The 15,976-nt window shown below is 37.9% G+C and overlaps 2 protein-coding genes across 8 annotated transcripts in view; one reads left to right on the top strand and one right to left on the bottom strand.

The window, feature by feature from the left end:
* LOC101743221 (inositol polyphosphate-5-phosphatase A) overlaps window positions 1-1,060 on the bottom strand; it is a 34,764-nt gene extending 33,704 nt beyond the window's left edge. For both annotated transcript variants that reach the window (XM_012690327.4, XM_012690325.4), the window contains exon 1: window positions 746-1,060. In XM_012690327.4, the coding sequence (XP_012545781.1) occupies window positions 746-826 (81 nt within the window). In that variant the 5' untranslated portion in view covers window positions 827-1,060. The remainder of the gene's footprint in view (window positions 1-745) is intronic.
* A 757-nt stretch (window positions 1,061-1,817) lies between these two features.
* LOC101743074 (alpha-sarcoglycan) lies at window positions 1,818-15,863 on the top strand. 6 transcript variants are annotated; one of them, XM_062676359.1, is made up of 11 exons: window positions 1,818-1,977; window positions 4,099-4,165; window positions 4,592-4,728; window positions 5,999-6,141; window positions 6,616-6,764; window positions 8,010-8,141; window positions 8,918-9,092; window positions 10,259-10,500; window positions 11,541-11,609; window positions 13,489-13,590; window positions 14,513-15,863. In XM_062676359.1, the coding sequence occupies exons 3-11, from the start codon at window positions 4,599-4,601 to the stop codon at window positions 14,874-14,876; spliced, it is 1,506 nt and encodes a 501-aa protein (XP_062532343.1). In that variant the 5' UTR covers window positions 1,818-1,977; window positions 4,099-4,165; window positions 4,592-4,598; the 3' UTR covers window positions 14,877-15,863. The 6 variants fall into 6 exon arrangements, with proteins under 6 accessions (XP_062532343.1, XP_062532345.1, XP_012545774.2 ...); XM_012690320.4 differs by having other exon boundaries at window positions 1,819-1,977; window positions 14,483-15,863; XM_038020611.2 differs by having other exon boundaries at window positions 1,827-1,977; window positions 4,104-4,165; window positions 14,483-15,863.
* Window positions 15,864-15,976: the final 113 nt, after the last annotated feature.

The following is a 15,976-nucleotide window of genomic DNA, read 5'->3' as shown; positions in this document are numbered from 1 at the left end:
TTAGAGGATTAAATTCATCAATAAACAACCCACATTTAATTATGGACAGTTCTGTACTTTAGAGTATACAGATTTTTCTTATTATTGCACAATCGGCTAATCAGGTAGTATACCCCCAATACTTTAAGCCTTTGTTTTTATGCACAACCTATTTTAAGATATATTTGCTCCTTGACATCTTGAATCTATAATGAACTACCCTCATCAACAGTTGCTTGTTTGTAACAACGACAGACACGGCATTTTCCATTTGTATTTTTGTGCAATGTATTTTTTGAATTCGATAGGCAGACTATCTTTGGTCAATATATGCACACTTTTCATATACATCTTGCATATGTATATTTACCATAAAAATGACAAAATGTCTATAGATAGCCCATTACAGGATAATTTATGTCATTTAAAAATTTGTAAAAATAACTTTTCTGTTTCTAAAAAATATCTTTAAAAATATGATTTAAATAATTCCTATGTGTTACAATATGAGGCTTCTCATTTTTTTATCAATCACTGCATTGTAAAATATAGTAGAAAATACAATGCCGAAACATTGTAGAATAATTACTCATTCATTTTAAAAATATTTCCAGCTAGTCCGTCTCACTCATTGTTTTAAAATTAGAACATTTATCTTCCGTTTGTTTCGCGCGCGATGTTTAATTCAATTAGCGGGCGTAATTATAAACGTCGCCTGCGGTTTAGCGGTGTAGTTTTAATTAGTTAATTTTACTTTAAAACTTACATCTTCGAATATAGATCCCACGTTGGCGGTAACGAGTAGCAAAGGCACTTTATCCGACCCCATTTTTTTAAATTTCAACATGTTCCCGATGCGCTTTCAATTGAAAAACAAACTTATTCTACCGTGATGTTACTGCCCAAATAACTCTTTTTCACCTGTTTCGCATAAAAGGCGTTTGAAAGCCGTATCTACAACCAATGTAGATTACATTTTATTAATGTTTTTGTTATTTTTTTTGCTATTTACACGCATTCGGCTAACGAAAAATCGTACAACTAGCCGTTTGACATTTATGTGTATGACTGACATTTCTATATTTTCTACACCCACATCCGCGAGAACAATCATCAATTTATGATACCAAATTAAAAACATAGTTCGGGTGGAAAAAAATTACGAAAAGCTAATTAACAGTATGTTAAAAAAAAATACACGTTATGCCAATCTAACACCAATCGAACAATTTAGGATTGTGTTTGTAATTAAAATTTAAGAGTTTGCTTAATATTGTAGTTTTTAATCTATACTCCACGTAGAACGGAACGTATATGCTCTCTTTAATTTAGACGGGTACTACATTATGACGTCCATTGGAGTTTGACGTCATAACCCACTTCAGGGCCGAACTCAAAATAAATATTTACGACTTCAATACGCAAGTAAATAAATATAAAGGAAAATGAATGTTTGATGTTTGAAGGGCAAGAAATACGTAATCGATTAATAGACACAAGTCTTGTAGTTGCTTCGTGTTTTGTTTTTAGTATAATTTTTTGTAGAGACAAAAACATCTTTTATTTTTATACACAGTTTCACATTCCATCTGACTTTAAGTGCTAATTTTAAAACGAATCATATCGTGAATGCCCTATGAAAAGTGAAGCTTGGTCGCTTACGAACACGTGTAAAGTGTTAAAAATAAATTGGATACATATTTGATCAATACTGGAAATCATGCCATCTACAATTTTGTTGAAAAAGAAGATGTACTCGCGGAACTACAATAATGCCTAACTATTTTGAAATACCCAAAAAACAGCCAAACTCATAATTTTCTAAAGATCACATTACGTCTCTGTCTGACGGGCGTTCCCGCCTCGCACATGCGATCCAGGATTCCCATTTCCCATTCCACTCACGATCGCTGAGGTTGAAACCTTCAATCGATTTATTTTCTATTTACGTTAATCAGGTCGTTGTTTTACTTCAAATGGCCGCGGTGTGAACGAAAGGTATTTATCAGAAGCGTTTAAACGTAAACATTACTCATAATTGTACTTTTAGCGTTTCCTCTGTTATAATTTTCAAAATAGAACGAAGCGTTCTTGGCACGTTTTTTTAATAAATTTTATTGGTTTCTATTTTAGTTTGTTTTTATTTGTGCTATGTTTGCAATAACAGCATTGAAAATAATTATTAAGGACTAACCTAGCTTGCTTATAGTGTATTGTGATTAAATTTAGCGAGCAGTTCCATACAAATGTAATGTCATAATAAATAGAAACGGTGCGAGCATGTTAAATTTACTTAGATTTAGAGATTACGACCAAAAACACCTGCCTATAAATTATTATTTTTATCCGATAGAAAATCAATATACGAGAAAATACATTTTACAACTACAAGACAATCGTTGTGCTTTGTTTTATGGGTTTATTAATTTATTTATATTAATTTATTTCAGATATTACATCCATATTACATCCATTAAAAATAAATAAATAAATACCAATAATTCCGTAATTAATATCTTTCAGTTTCCTTTACCGATAGCATTTGTAGGTATCTCCCAAAAAAACCGTTTTTATGACTCGTAACTAAAATGTCAACATTGTTTTCTTTTTTATTTAAAATAGGATTCTTGAAATTCAATAATATAGAAATCCAAATTTGTCTCAGTTTGCCTGCAATTCCAAAAGTGTTTCAATAAACCTCCTTGGGTCATACATACCTTTTGTATTAAAATTTGTATTTTATTAATTGCTTTACCGTGTGTAATTTTTTCTTTACTATTAATTAAATAAATTAATAATAAAAATATAAAATTAATTAATTAAAGTCAAACAATCACACCTTTGGCTACTAAGCTCCCCTTACCACATGAGCCCCTTTAAGCGCGGGAATCGTGTAGGAGGCTTAGTTCACCCTCTGAAAAAATACATAGAGCACTTTTGGACGAGTCTCTCCTATACCTTCGTTACTGTTGACCTTAGAACGAGTAGGGTCTAACGGCATCGATAATTGATCTTTTTTCTTATTGCATAGATGGCTGAACGTGCTCACAGCCCACCTGGTGTTAAGTGGTTACTGGAGCGCAAAGACATCTACAACGTAAATGCGCCACCCACCTTTAGATATAAGTTCTAAGGTCTCAAGTATAGTTACAACGGCTGCCCCGCCCTTCAAACCGAAACGCATTACTGCTTCACGGCAGAAATAGGCAGGGTGGTGGTACCTACCCGCGCGGACTCACAAGAGGTCCTACCACCAGTGATTACGCAAATTATAATTTTGCGGGTTTGATTTTTATTACACGATGTTATTCCTTCACCGTGGAAGTCAATCGTGAACATTTGTTAAGTACGTATTTCATTAGAAAAATTGGTACCCACCCGCCTGCGGGATTCAAACACCTGTGCATTGCTACATACGAATATACCAGACGTCTTATCCTTTAGGCCACGACGACTTCAACCCTGCCTGGTGATAGGGACCAAGAAGACCATAAGTAATCTGTCAGGATTTGCCTATAGTGACGTGGATGGCAGTGGCGTCGGCTGGCTCTGAGCTGTAGTCAGCTTTCGCATCTATTTATATCCGAATCTATCTTAGCTTAACAGGCTGATACTCGTCGAACTAGTAAAAGAGTTCGACGTGAAATCTAATCCATACCTCAACCCACTGACTTTTCGCCGGATTTTCTCAGCGGCTCACAACTCCGATATTAGTTGTATTCGCGAAGCATTTGTCTTAATTATAATTCTGTCTGCATTGACGCTCGGTCCCGTTGGGGACCCTCGGACAGAGCCCCCTCTCCTTTATAACATCCTTCGTTAGTTCCGTTCATCTTCAATAAGGTACTGGAAACCTGAACCCCCTAAAAACGACAAGAATATAGCTAAGTTCATTTATCGAATAATTTCCAACTCTCTTTCGACGTAATTGTACTATGTTATCTATTGTGAAGCTGTAAAATTGTTCCCCAAATAAAATGGTATACCAATACCAATGTCCAATACCTTTCATTGCCAAGAGGACGCAGCCCAATCAGATTGTCCAACCGAATTCGCTTAATTCTCGACACTATATTCTTATTCCTGATTTCTAATTCTTAATCCTCTCATGATCCTAAGGACAGATGTAGCAGCATCATTAAAGAGAAACTAATATTTCATCAGTAATAAGGAAGAAGACGCGGGGGTGAGGCACAACTTTTCCTTTTTTTCCTACGTAAGCTAATGGCCTTGAGAGGCTATTTCAGCGTAACCCTAACAAGTAGGTGAGCTCACGGGGCTCAAACCTGACGATGTTGCTAAAACTAATCCTAGCAAGAGCAGTGCTTCGCAGAAACTAACAGTGGATCGGAAACGCGACCCACTAAATCCGACGAGAAACTCGGTGTACTGTGTCTGTGTGTTAATTTCGCCCTTCGCAAGCAACGGGTTCGACAAGAAGGATGATCAGCAGTTTTTACTAATGTACTTACTTAATCTTTTAAATTACACTTTGAAACTGTGAATATAGCCACATCTTCTCCAATTTAATTATTATCAATGCGGTCTTAAATCAGAAAATAATTAAATCTAATTACGTCCCATATTTGAAATGCATTTTTTTTTTCGTTAGGACCACAATGGCAAACGCACTGCTATGTTCGGCTTTGCTAACAGCGTGCGTGGTCTCCGCTCAGGTGCATACGGCCGTCGAAACAGAAATGTTCGCTATACCAATCAGCCCTAATTTATTTAATTGGACTTACCAAGGTAAATTAAATCTTAAGTGAAGACATGAAGGACATCAAAATAAAAAAAATATTATTTAAAATAGTCACTTGCTTATACTTCTTACAGTTTTCATACAGAATTTAATATAAAAAGTATATCTAGTTCCGACGGCTTAGGCTGTTTGTTCTTAATCGCCCATCACTAACTAGGTATGTAAAATCTCACAGCTTTAAACCCTCTTCTATTATTTTTTTATTGCATGGATGGGTAGACGAGCTCACAGCCCACCTGGTGTTAAGTGGTTACTGGAGCTCATAGACATCTACAACGTAAATGCGCCACCCACCTTGAGATATAAGTTCTAAGGTCTCAGTATAGTTACAACGGCTGTCCAACCCTTCAAACCGAAACGCATTACTGCTTCACGGCAGAAATAAGCGGGGTGATTATACCTACCCGTGCGGACTCACAAGAGGTCCTACTAATGTTATTTTGTAGGTAATATAGTTTTAGCGTATATTGTAAAACTGTGTGGGTTATTATTCATGCCAGCTTTCAGTCTGCTTGTACCCCAATGTGGTTTGTTGGGATTTTAGAGTTGCGATAGGGCTTTACAATGAGATTTCAACTTCATGCTTCAGTGTGCTTAGTGCGAGCTTTTTAACTTCACGACCGCGTAAAAGTAAACTCAAATTTGTATGAAGATAGAACAGCGCCCCTAGCGGCAAACGAAGGGAAGCTGTTCCAACTCCTTACAAATTTGAGTTAACTTTTACGCGATCGAGAAGTTAAAAAGGGTGCGTGTACTTATATACGCGCGTAAGAAGTTATACTTTATTTTTATTAAATTTATTTCTTTTTTTTTAAATTAAATAATTAATAATAAATATTTAACGTTAATAATTTAATAATATTTAGTATGAATTATATTAAATAATTAAATAATAAAAAATGTATGCTAATAACACTTTTTTTACGAGTGTACATGCGCGAAAGTTCACCTGCGGCTATATTCAGACTCGCCAAGTTACGTCGGTCGTATTGTAATGAGCGATTTAGTGGGCAACTTCATTCTGTTAAATTTGTGTCACGGTGCGCGCGCATCGTAAAATTTCACTCTCATCAATTTTTCATAACGCGCCTAAAGAAGTATAACTTCAAAAAACTCGTACTATGCACATAGCTATGTCGTGGCAAGGAACCCGTAACACTAGAAAATAAAATACCGCAGACGTTTAACATCGAAAGGGGAATTTAAAAATAAAACGGGTATAAATGAGATTCTAAGAAATCTGATTGAAAACTTCAGAGTTCGACCAGCAGTACCGGTTTCACGCGTCGCTGCTGGGTAAGCCTGAGCTACCACAGTGGCTTCACTATATCTATAGTGGGCGACATCACTCTGGCTTCATATTCGGTACCCCACCCAGAGGCACCGAAGGACCTTTAACGGTAAGTCCGAATTTTCGCGTGAACTACAAATGCAATCAGCCAATGAAAAATAAATTGTTTTTTTTTTTAATAAGTGTTACTGGTGGCCTCTACATTATTACAAAGCTGAAATTTTGGATAAAAATTGCTTGCTTAATTGTTTTTTATGATTGAAGGATTACTGGTGGCCTGGTGGTAGGACCTCTTGTGAGTCCGCGCGGGTAGGTACCAACGCCTTGCCTATTTCTACCATGAAGCAGTAATGCGTTTCGGTTTGAAGGGTGGGGCAGCCGTTGTAACTATACTGAGACCTTAGAACTTATATCTCAAGGTGGGTGGCGCATTTACGTTGTAGATGTCTATGGGCTTCAGTAACCACTTAGCATCAGGTGGGCTGTGAGCTCGTCCAACCATCTAAGCAATAAAAAAAAAGACTAAAGCTTAAAGTAAAAAAGTAGCAACATTTTATGTGAACCTAGACTTGTCACATTTCAGCTGGAAGTAATCGGTTTGAATCGTCAAGATTTTGAGACGCGCCGCGTACTTTTGACACTGAAGGTCGAGAAGAAGGAGAAGATGGCCAGCCACGAAGTCGAGCTGAAGATCGACAACTTGAACGTCGAGGACTTGTTAGACGCACACCGGTAGGTCTCGTATGACATACGCCCAAATAGAGTAAGGGGGCGTCCATTAATTACGTGAGGTGTTCTAGGAGGGGAGGGGATCAAGCTAAATCTTTCCAAATCTCACTTAGGGGGAGGGGGGTCTTGGGAAATATCACGTAATTATATTTCTCGCAGAAAACGGTGTAAAATTGCGTGAAAAATTATTTCCAGAATAAAATGTTATTTGTTTGATATTCATTATTTAATTTTATGATTGTGATTTTAAATTACGGTAATATTCACAAATACTAGTCTTTGCTAGACTTTAATAACAGTAATAGGGCAAGTTTTTTTTTTCTCAATTATAATCCAACACGTTTACCGTCCAAATAGAAGTTTTGAAGAATCTCGCATGAGAGAGGAGGGGGGGGGGAGGGAGTTGAGAAAAATCTTACGATATCTCACCAAAGGGGGGAGAGGGGGTCAAAAATTTTTCAAAAACGCCTCACGTAACTATTGGACGCCCCCTAATCCATTTTTATTTGAAGTCGGTCAATAAAGGAAGTGGTACCTTCACAAATTCGTGATCATAAGTTGCCCATCTTTATGTCTTTCTTATGGCTTCTACAATCATTCATTTTAGCAGTAATATCCTGCATTCCTCACCTGATGTTCCTACTCTACTTCTATTCCCCCTCTTCTTTTTGGGGTGAAGCAGCCATTCTGCTCGTGGTGGGACAGCGACAATTCTATTACTATTGAGAGCTGGAACTAATTTCTCACGAAGTATCCTAAAGATATAATATTCCTGGAATCCGCAAAACACGAATTCATAGAAAAACAGCCAATACATTTAAGTTTTTCTGTGGGCGAAACGATTATCTCAACTCAAGAAAGAAATAACAATAACAATAAAGATACCGTTAAACATCAGATGAATATAAATCTTGAGTTATCAGTCTTTATGGTCGAATTTCGATCGTTGAGCGGATACTAGTATTTTTTTAAGCTAAAAACAATAGTGGCACCCTTAAATATTTTCTAATCTCATTCTCCTATGAATTCATAACCGGCATTACCAATCCCAGATCACAAGAAGGGTCGATGCGAGACAGTAAAATACCATCAACATTGACCAATGTCACATGTTGCTTCAAACCTGCCTGGTGATAGGAACCAAGAAGGCGATAAAGGCCATAGACGCTGGCGACTCAATGATGATTGTTGATTAAACCAAAGAATACTAAATCAGACATTTTGAGAATCTCAAATCATTGTTTCAAGGATGAATCGTTTGAAGGATATTCTGAGGACCAAACTCTGGACGGAAAGCAGTCAAGATCTGTACGCCACGTTCTTAGCTTCGGCCATAGATCTTGGTGCCAGATTGCCGCTGAAACCCAGCGACGGTGAGGGGTAAGTTTACTGAATCAGTATTCATATACATTATTATTATTCATGTTACAGCTGTCATACATTTTACAGGAAGAGGTAGACTTAAGAAATAATGGATGGATTGCGTGAAAGACGATATGTGTAAGAGGGGAGTGAGCAAAGAAATGGTATACGATAGAGGAGTATGGAGGAGAAAACATGTTGCGCCGACCTCGGGTGACTGGGTAAAAAAAAACGAGAATTATCGAGAACATTCCTGACAAGTCGAGTACCTTCGATGTGTTTCCGCCATCTGACAATAGATGGCGTTGTACTTCTCAAGCGTTCTAAATGTTACTAGATCCTTCGACATTCGTTCGGCTATTCGGCGATAAATGCCGTTACTCTTACCGGTGTACAAATATGTTATAGATGTCTCGTTTGTCTCTGTCTATTCAAACCGGAATGCTTTACTGATTCGCCGCAGTGATGGGCAGGGTGGTGGAATAAACCTACACAGGTTCAAAAGACTGCATATCATCAGTAATTACGCACATTTAATTTTTTCTAGGTTTGATTTCTATTACATAATGTTATTCCCTCATCACGGAAATCGCTCGTGGCCATGTGCCCAGCATGAGTGTCATTAAAGCAATAGTAATCTTCTTCCGAGATTTGAGCACATCGCTTGTCTTATAATTTAGGCCACTAATTCAGAGACCTTGGTGTGCCTGATCAAACGCACGAGAGAGTCCAAGCCTAGGGCCATCAAAACAAAGCGCGTATCATCATAAGCAGTTTGCTTGGTGCGGTCCCAGGCTGGTGGTCCGGCTGGGCAGTTCGCACCCGTTCTCGTCCGAACTGAAACGTCTCCGTGAGGAGGTGCGCCCCCTGTCGAAGCTGCCGAGCTGCCCTCGCGACTACAAGAGGACCACAGTCGAAAGACTCTTCAGGGACGCCGGCCTCACCCTTGACTGGTGCAGGTTTGAGCTGGTGCGTCTTTTATTTAAATGATTCGTTGATATAATTACAGCTACTTCGTGGCTTCAACTTTTAGACACAGCCCACTTAGCTACTCGCCAGATCTTGTAAGTAGGGCGCGTTTCCGATCCGATGGTAGATTCTGTGAAGCACTGCTCTTGCTAGGGCTAGTATTAGCCAATTCGTCAAGTTAGAGCCCCGTGAGCTCACCTACTAACGCGGCGAATCTAGTATAGCCCCTCGTGGTTACTAGAATAGGTAGGAAAAAAATCGCCAGTATTGTCTTTCAACATTTGAATATTGTGCTAACTACCGTCAAATTCGGTTAAAAAAACTCCGTATTTCCATAGACAAAAAAGGGAAGAGTCTTATGGTCGCCCGGTTGCAACTGAGTGCTCTAACTATATGTTTATTGTGTTTGTATTGAGTAATTATAAAAAAAATATATAGAGTTCGTTGAAACTAAATAAACGAATCATGAAATGTGAATAAATGAGTATGTCGGAGACGATCATTAATTTGGTAGCTAAACGAAACGCAGCACGATTCCCGAGAGATGGCAGCACGATTACGGTATCGTCGGAACTCGGCTAACTGCGTGCTGTAACAGACCATAGCCGATGGAGGCGCGTAAACGCCATCACACTTACCAACCTATAAGCCTTCTTCAAGAGCGGTGCCGCAGTCCTAAGAACTGTCATTCGTCTTCGTTTGCTATCGTAAGAGAAGATCTTTTGTTCTAAGACAAACGTGTTGGTGTATTCAATATTGCTCTTAGCTCGACCACCCTATTCGCTCCTACGATGTCTGATGATGGTGTTAATAATTGTGTCTTCTCCGACAAGCATAATTAACACCGGCCATATGAGTCGTCTATTATCAAAGGTGGCAATCTGTGCATTTGGACGAAAAATTTTTATTGATATGTCAATACAGATTTATTTGAATATAATCGTCTCCTTCAAAGAATACGGTTCAAAACCTGCATTAAATAAAGGTTAATAGTTAACCTCTTATTTATCTAAGATGTCGTTCCGAAGAGTTTTGTGACTGCCAATGGAATACAAAGTCAATAATTCGTTTTTCTGATTTACCAATAATTGTCTAAAAGTCACATTGCCGGCTTTGATAATAGTCGACTCATATATTATTTTTACCTACTCTTCCCCCGCTCTCAGTTGAAGACGTACTACAAGCCCCGCTCGACCGTCCAGCTGGAGTACATGAGCGACACCCCGGCGGGGGGGCGGCCCGGGCGCGCCTCCCCCGCCCCCGCCCCCTGGTCGGCGCCGGCGCGGCACTCGCTGCCGACGCGGGGCTACGCGCGGCAACTATCCGCCGTCCTGGCCGCGCCCCTGGCTCTGCTGGCCGTGTCGGTCGCCGCCCTGACCGCGCTGGTCTGTTTCCATTACGCTGCTGTGTAAGTACACTCATACTTGTGGTAGGCAGTAGGCTAGCTGTGTCCAGACGGATCTCTTCAGTGGGTCGCGATCCCGGTAGTAGATTCTGCGAAACGCTGCTCTTGCTAGGACTAGTATTAGCAAATTCTCTCAGGTTGAACAAGTGGGCGAAGGGCGTAACTGGAATAATCTCTTAGGCTTCCAGCGAATTTTTGCCAGAGGAAGAAAAATATCTAAATAATCAAAAAATAGAAGAGACTTTAGTGTTACAGATTATAATGCTGCTTTAAAATAATAGTCTACTTAAATTTTCTGTAATTTAAATATGCATTGGTGCATGTCTCCACGGTTGATTGACGGTAATAATACTATTAGAGCAATGTAAGAAGTAATGATACGACGGCACGAGGTAATCGTCCATGTGGTACATAGCTCTGGCCAGTGCTACTTACCGTCGGCGATTTCGTTTCTACGTCTTCATTTAGATTTCTACTTAAATCATCAAGATGTTAATGATCATAATAATATGATTGTTTAATACTGAAGGCCGTGAGCCCGTGGTCTGCCTGACTAGAGCGAAAATTATATATATATTGAGGTTAACACGTTTGCGTGAGCAACCTCATTTCTGAATATTGCTATTGTGGCACACCTTTTTCCCATACAAAGTTTCTTCTTCTTCTTCTATATCGTTCCTTCACTACTGAGGATCGCGACCATATACAAAGTTTAGCAACTTCTAAAAACGCAAATGTATATCTTATGATGATTTTTTTAGGGAACGCGACGGTGTAGGTTATGAAAATCGAATGTGTTGCGGCGCTAAGTAGATGTGCCATAGGAATTTGCCCTGAAAATAGACGTCCAAAGAAGTTCCGACAAAATAAATATGATAATCTAGAGGCCGTCATATGACGTAGCGCCATTTCATAATTTAAAAAAACGACGTAAGACGTTGCTCACGCGAACGTGTTAACTTATTTCAGTACTAAGGTTCAGTGTAAACCCTTCTTATAAAATCTCCCATGAAGGTAGTAGTCAAAAAAAAAATGCATTCCAGGAACGATCCAGAATCCGAGAGCTTCTTCGAAAACATATTTCACATTTGCATTGAATACAAACAAAGGAGGTTCGATAATTTGGACAAACGCTTTAATGTAATCTAACCCCAAACTAACCTTATTTGGATTATGCGATTTTTTATTAATAACACCACAAAGTTGTTGTTGTACACTATATATTAACAAAGATATACCCAATTAACAAAATGGCCTATCCTAACACATGAGTTTCTATGCACAATACTAGCATACTTAGAGCATTTCATAGTTATATCTAGTTGAGAGAATAGCAATCGCCGACAATCGGGTAATATCGCTTCTATTTCGTCCCCAACTGTCTAAGCCAGTTCTGCCCCACCTTTCCCGTCCGATTCATAAGCCTCAAGTTCTTTAGCGGTGGTGGTAGGGCTTATTGTGAGCCAAACGAGCTTTTTCTTTTGTAAGACACCCGCTGTATAAATTCATCTTGCTGCAAAATCTGTAGCTGCGTATGTTGTGGTCATTGTCCTGTAATTACATCTTAAGCTGTCGCTTACAGTTCTACTATTTGAAAGGATAAACCACTAGCATTATAAATAAATGTACACATCAATCTCGACCGCTCATATTTGTGAAAAACCCCGCGCATAAATCCTCCCTAATCTATATATTATTACGTGAAGCAAAAACTTTGTATCCCTTTTTACGAAAATTGCGTGGACGGAGGAGTATGAAATTTTCCACACTTATAGAGAATATAGAGAAGAAGTGCACAATGCTAATATTTTTTTTAAATAATGAATAAAAGATACATTAAATTAATAAAGAAAACATTACACACACTACATACCATGTATTTGACGCACACACGCATGCATACTATTTATTGTCAAACTTTTGTTCTTGAAGTCTGTTGTCAAATTGAGAATATATTAAATATTGTTTGCTTTTGTTTGTTTGTTTTTTATAAAGTATAGTCTTGGCGAAATTAGTGATTATAGAAATATACAATTCAATCATAATAGTGTACAAACTTACAATTCCAATTATTATAGTCGAATTTCAACTAATGCGGGACCTCTAGTTACATTTAAAGCGCAACTAAACACATTAACAAAATGTTGCTGAGGTATTAAATAACGGAATTTTTATTTTATTAACGTATGTTGATGATATTTTGCACAAAATCATCTAAGATAAATCACACACGGTCACACCTGGCTTGAAACTTACATGGTACTAAAGAAAAATTAAAAAACCAATCAAAAATAAATAATTTTTGGATGAGACCGATTTTTTTTTAATTTATTGATGCACAAAACAAATTACAATAATTACAGTACATATTAGCTAAATCGTACAAGTAGTACCTAGATCTAATCTGGATTGCAATCTAAATAGTATGTGCACTCAGCAAATCCATTTGAATGTACATAGCTTTGGCTATTGAAAACAATATTGAGTGATAAAACAAAATTACAAATATTGATAACTAGCCATTGTTAAATAGGATATCCTTCACACATCTGACGAATCCCCTGAGTCTAGGTTCAAAGATATCAAGATCACCGTGACATTTAGCCAAATCATTATACTGCCTGACCATTCTTATCATAGGGTTATAGTATGATATATTATTTTTATATGTCCGTAATGCAAAGAGGTTTACCAAATGCGAATTCCGGGCTCTGAAGTGGGCGTTAATAGAAATATTCGACAGCAGTTCCATGGAATCTATATGGGAGTGTAAAATTTTGTACAAAATGATCATTTGATTTGTACAAAATGATTTGTAAAAAAACAATGATCAATAATGATGGTCAATCTACCCACACATAATAACATATAACAATTTCAAATATCCAACACCCTGTATTCAACATAACATGCTACATATTGTATTTTTGTAGGTGAGCGCAGAAATATACCTACTTAAACTTAAACAAAATAGTCTATTGGATCTTCCAGAAGTCAGAAATCAGCGAGAGCAGAGTTAGGTCGGCGCGGGACTGACAGCTCTGAGCAGCCTCAGCTTGCCGACAACAATAGCTCCAAGAGTCTGGGCGCCAGGTATAACCCTTTTTTATTTATTGCTTAGATGGGTGGACGAGCTCACAGCCCACCTAGTGTGAAGTGGTTACTGGAGCCCATAGACATCTACGGCATAAATGCGCCACCCACATTGAGATATAACTTCTAAGGTCTCAAGTATAGTTACAACGGCTGCCCCAACCTTCAAACCGAAACGCATTACTACTTCACGGCAGAAATAGGCGGGGCGGTGGTACCTACCCATGCGGACTCACAAGAGTCCCACCACCAGTAAAAATATTAATATTTAAATATTAATCTTATAAATATTAGTAGGAGTTTACTAACGTTATTTAAATAACCGAGCTAAAATATTATATTAAACAAGTTGTTGATTCCATTTCTACACTATAGTCATGAAACTGTTAAGATCACTTTATATAAATTGCAGTATTTTAAACAGATGTAAAATTAATAACAAAGTCTATCGAAGTATTATCGAAATGTATTTATTTAGAGCCAATCCTCATGCCCATCATTTATGTAAATATTATTATTAAAGCAGTCAGACTATATATTATACCAGCGACTCGCCCTCGCTTCGCTTCGGAAACATTAAATTTTATTATTGATAGCTGAGTCCCGCGATGTTACCCGCGGTTATTGTCGTATCGCGGATGACGCCGCGGGGCGAAGCTAGTCTAAAAAAAGTAGCCTAACCGAAAGTGAGTCTCGTCAAAATCGGTCCAGCCGTTCCAGAGATAAGCCGGAACAAACAGACAGACAAAAATTGGAAAAAAAATATTTTTGTCTATGTACCGTATATATATTAACATGCATCTAGTAAAAAGCGGTTATTTCAATATTACAAACAGACACTCCAATTTTATTTATATGTATAGATAATGTTCCTAACACCTGTTTCATGAAGTCCGAACAACAGCATCGCTCGGTCTTACAGTCCGAAATCGACACCGAATCTAGCGAGCAACTACAACCGACCCCAACCCCCGCCCTACGCCGGCGCCCTGCACCACCGCAAGTCCACAGCATCCACGCGAGGACACACCCCGGAACTCCTCCACGACCCCTCCAGAACGGTCCTGGAAGAATCGTTGAAGCTACTAAACGAAGCGAACATAATTAATTACGAAATAAAAGATCCGATTGTCGATATCGCTGACGGAGCTGACGACTACGCCCCGATCGATGCTAACGGAACCGGTTTCTTGTCGGACACGACCGGTTATTTGTCGATGAAACCGGATACGGACGGTATTGACGTTCCGGACCTGGGCAAGTTCGGGCCGGTGGGTCCTATGTGACAGGAGGTGACGGCGGAAGGCCGTCCGCCAGTCAAGACTTGGTTCTGTTAAGGTGGTGGAAGAAGACGGATTTGCATATCGAAAAAAAAAAAACGCTTTTGCGCCGTTTCGTGTTTTATTTCCTTGGTTTTATTTTCCTGACTAACATTTTTAAGTGGTTTCCTTCCTTATTATTCCTTATTAATCCTGTAAAAAAGATCGCATATATATCGACGCTTGAAAGGCAAACGTGACTAAGCGACAATGCGTGAACTTTACAGTAGACTAATTTAAAATTGAAATACCTGAAACAGATTCTATTTTAACGAATCTAGCTGTAGGATTGAAATGATTTTAGTAGACCTAGAAATATATTTTTTTTTGCCCATAGAATATGGTTATTGCCTATCATTTATGTACAAAGCAGTTATTTTCGCTTAGTCACGTTTGCCTTTTAAGCGTCGATATACATATGAATATGTGTATCCCTATATATATATATATAAAATTTGGTGTAGTTATGTCTTTCGACGACGAAATTCGTAAAGTTTGTCCACAAATAGAAAAGAAAAAAACCTTGATACTTTTCTTATGTAAATTATTACTTTTAATTTAACTAATGCAAAATATTTAAGCACAAAAACGTTATTATACTACCTGTTCAGAAAATAAACCAATCTTTATTATCTAGAATCCTATGAAGCGAAAACATAACATTTTGCACAACAAGTACTGTTTTTAAATGTCACTAAAAGTTAGCTAGGAATAGTATTTAGCGTTTGTTGGGTTATAAGTGTGAGTCCAATGAATAAAACATTAACTTAACATTTAAATAATTCAAATATTCGTCCTAGCAACGACTTATAAATATATTACTGTAGATTTAAGAAGTACCTACCTAGATAGATATACGCTTAAAATAATTAATTGCTTGCCTAGTCGTATCTAGACAGTGTTTCTGTAAATTGTTGTTGAAAATTAAATTGTATTAAACAATAATATTAATAACGTGTATTTTATTTTTAAGTAACAAAAACACAGACCTCAATTAACCGTAACTGCTATGATAAATTCACATTAATGGAATCGTAAAGATTTTATGGAAAGGACTTCTGGCTAAC

The sequence above is a fragment of the Bombyx mori genome, chromosome 26 (assembly GCF_030269925.1).
Source record: "Bombyx mori chromosome 26, ASM3026992v2".
Lineage (NCBI taxonomy): Eukaryota > Metazoa > Arthropoda > Insecta > Lepidoptera > Bombycidae > Bombyx > Bombyx mori.
Note: the sequence above shows the minus strand (reverse complement) of the source record. Positions and strands in the feature narration are given on the sequence as shown.

What these genes read in the sequence shown, in the direction of transcription:
- LOC101743074 (XM_038020610.2), top strand. Translation starts at nt 4,599, where the DNA reads ATGGCAAACGCACTGCTATGTTCGGCTTTGCTAACAGCGTGCGTGGTC. An exon ending in AAACCCAGCGACGGTGAGGG is followed by an intron (nt 8,142 to 8,917) that starts GTAAGTTTACTG and finishes GTGCGGTCCCAG; the next exon opens with GCTGGTGGTCCGGCTGGGCA. An exon ending in ACTGGTGCAGGTTTGAGCTG is followed by an intron (nt 9,093 to 10,258) that starts GTGCGTCTTTTA and finishes CCCCGCTCTCAG; the next exon opens with TTGAAGACGTACTACAAGCC.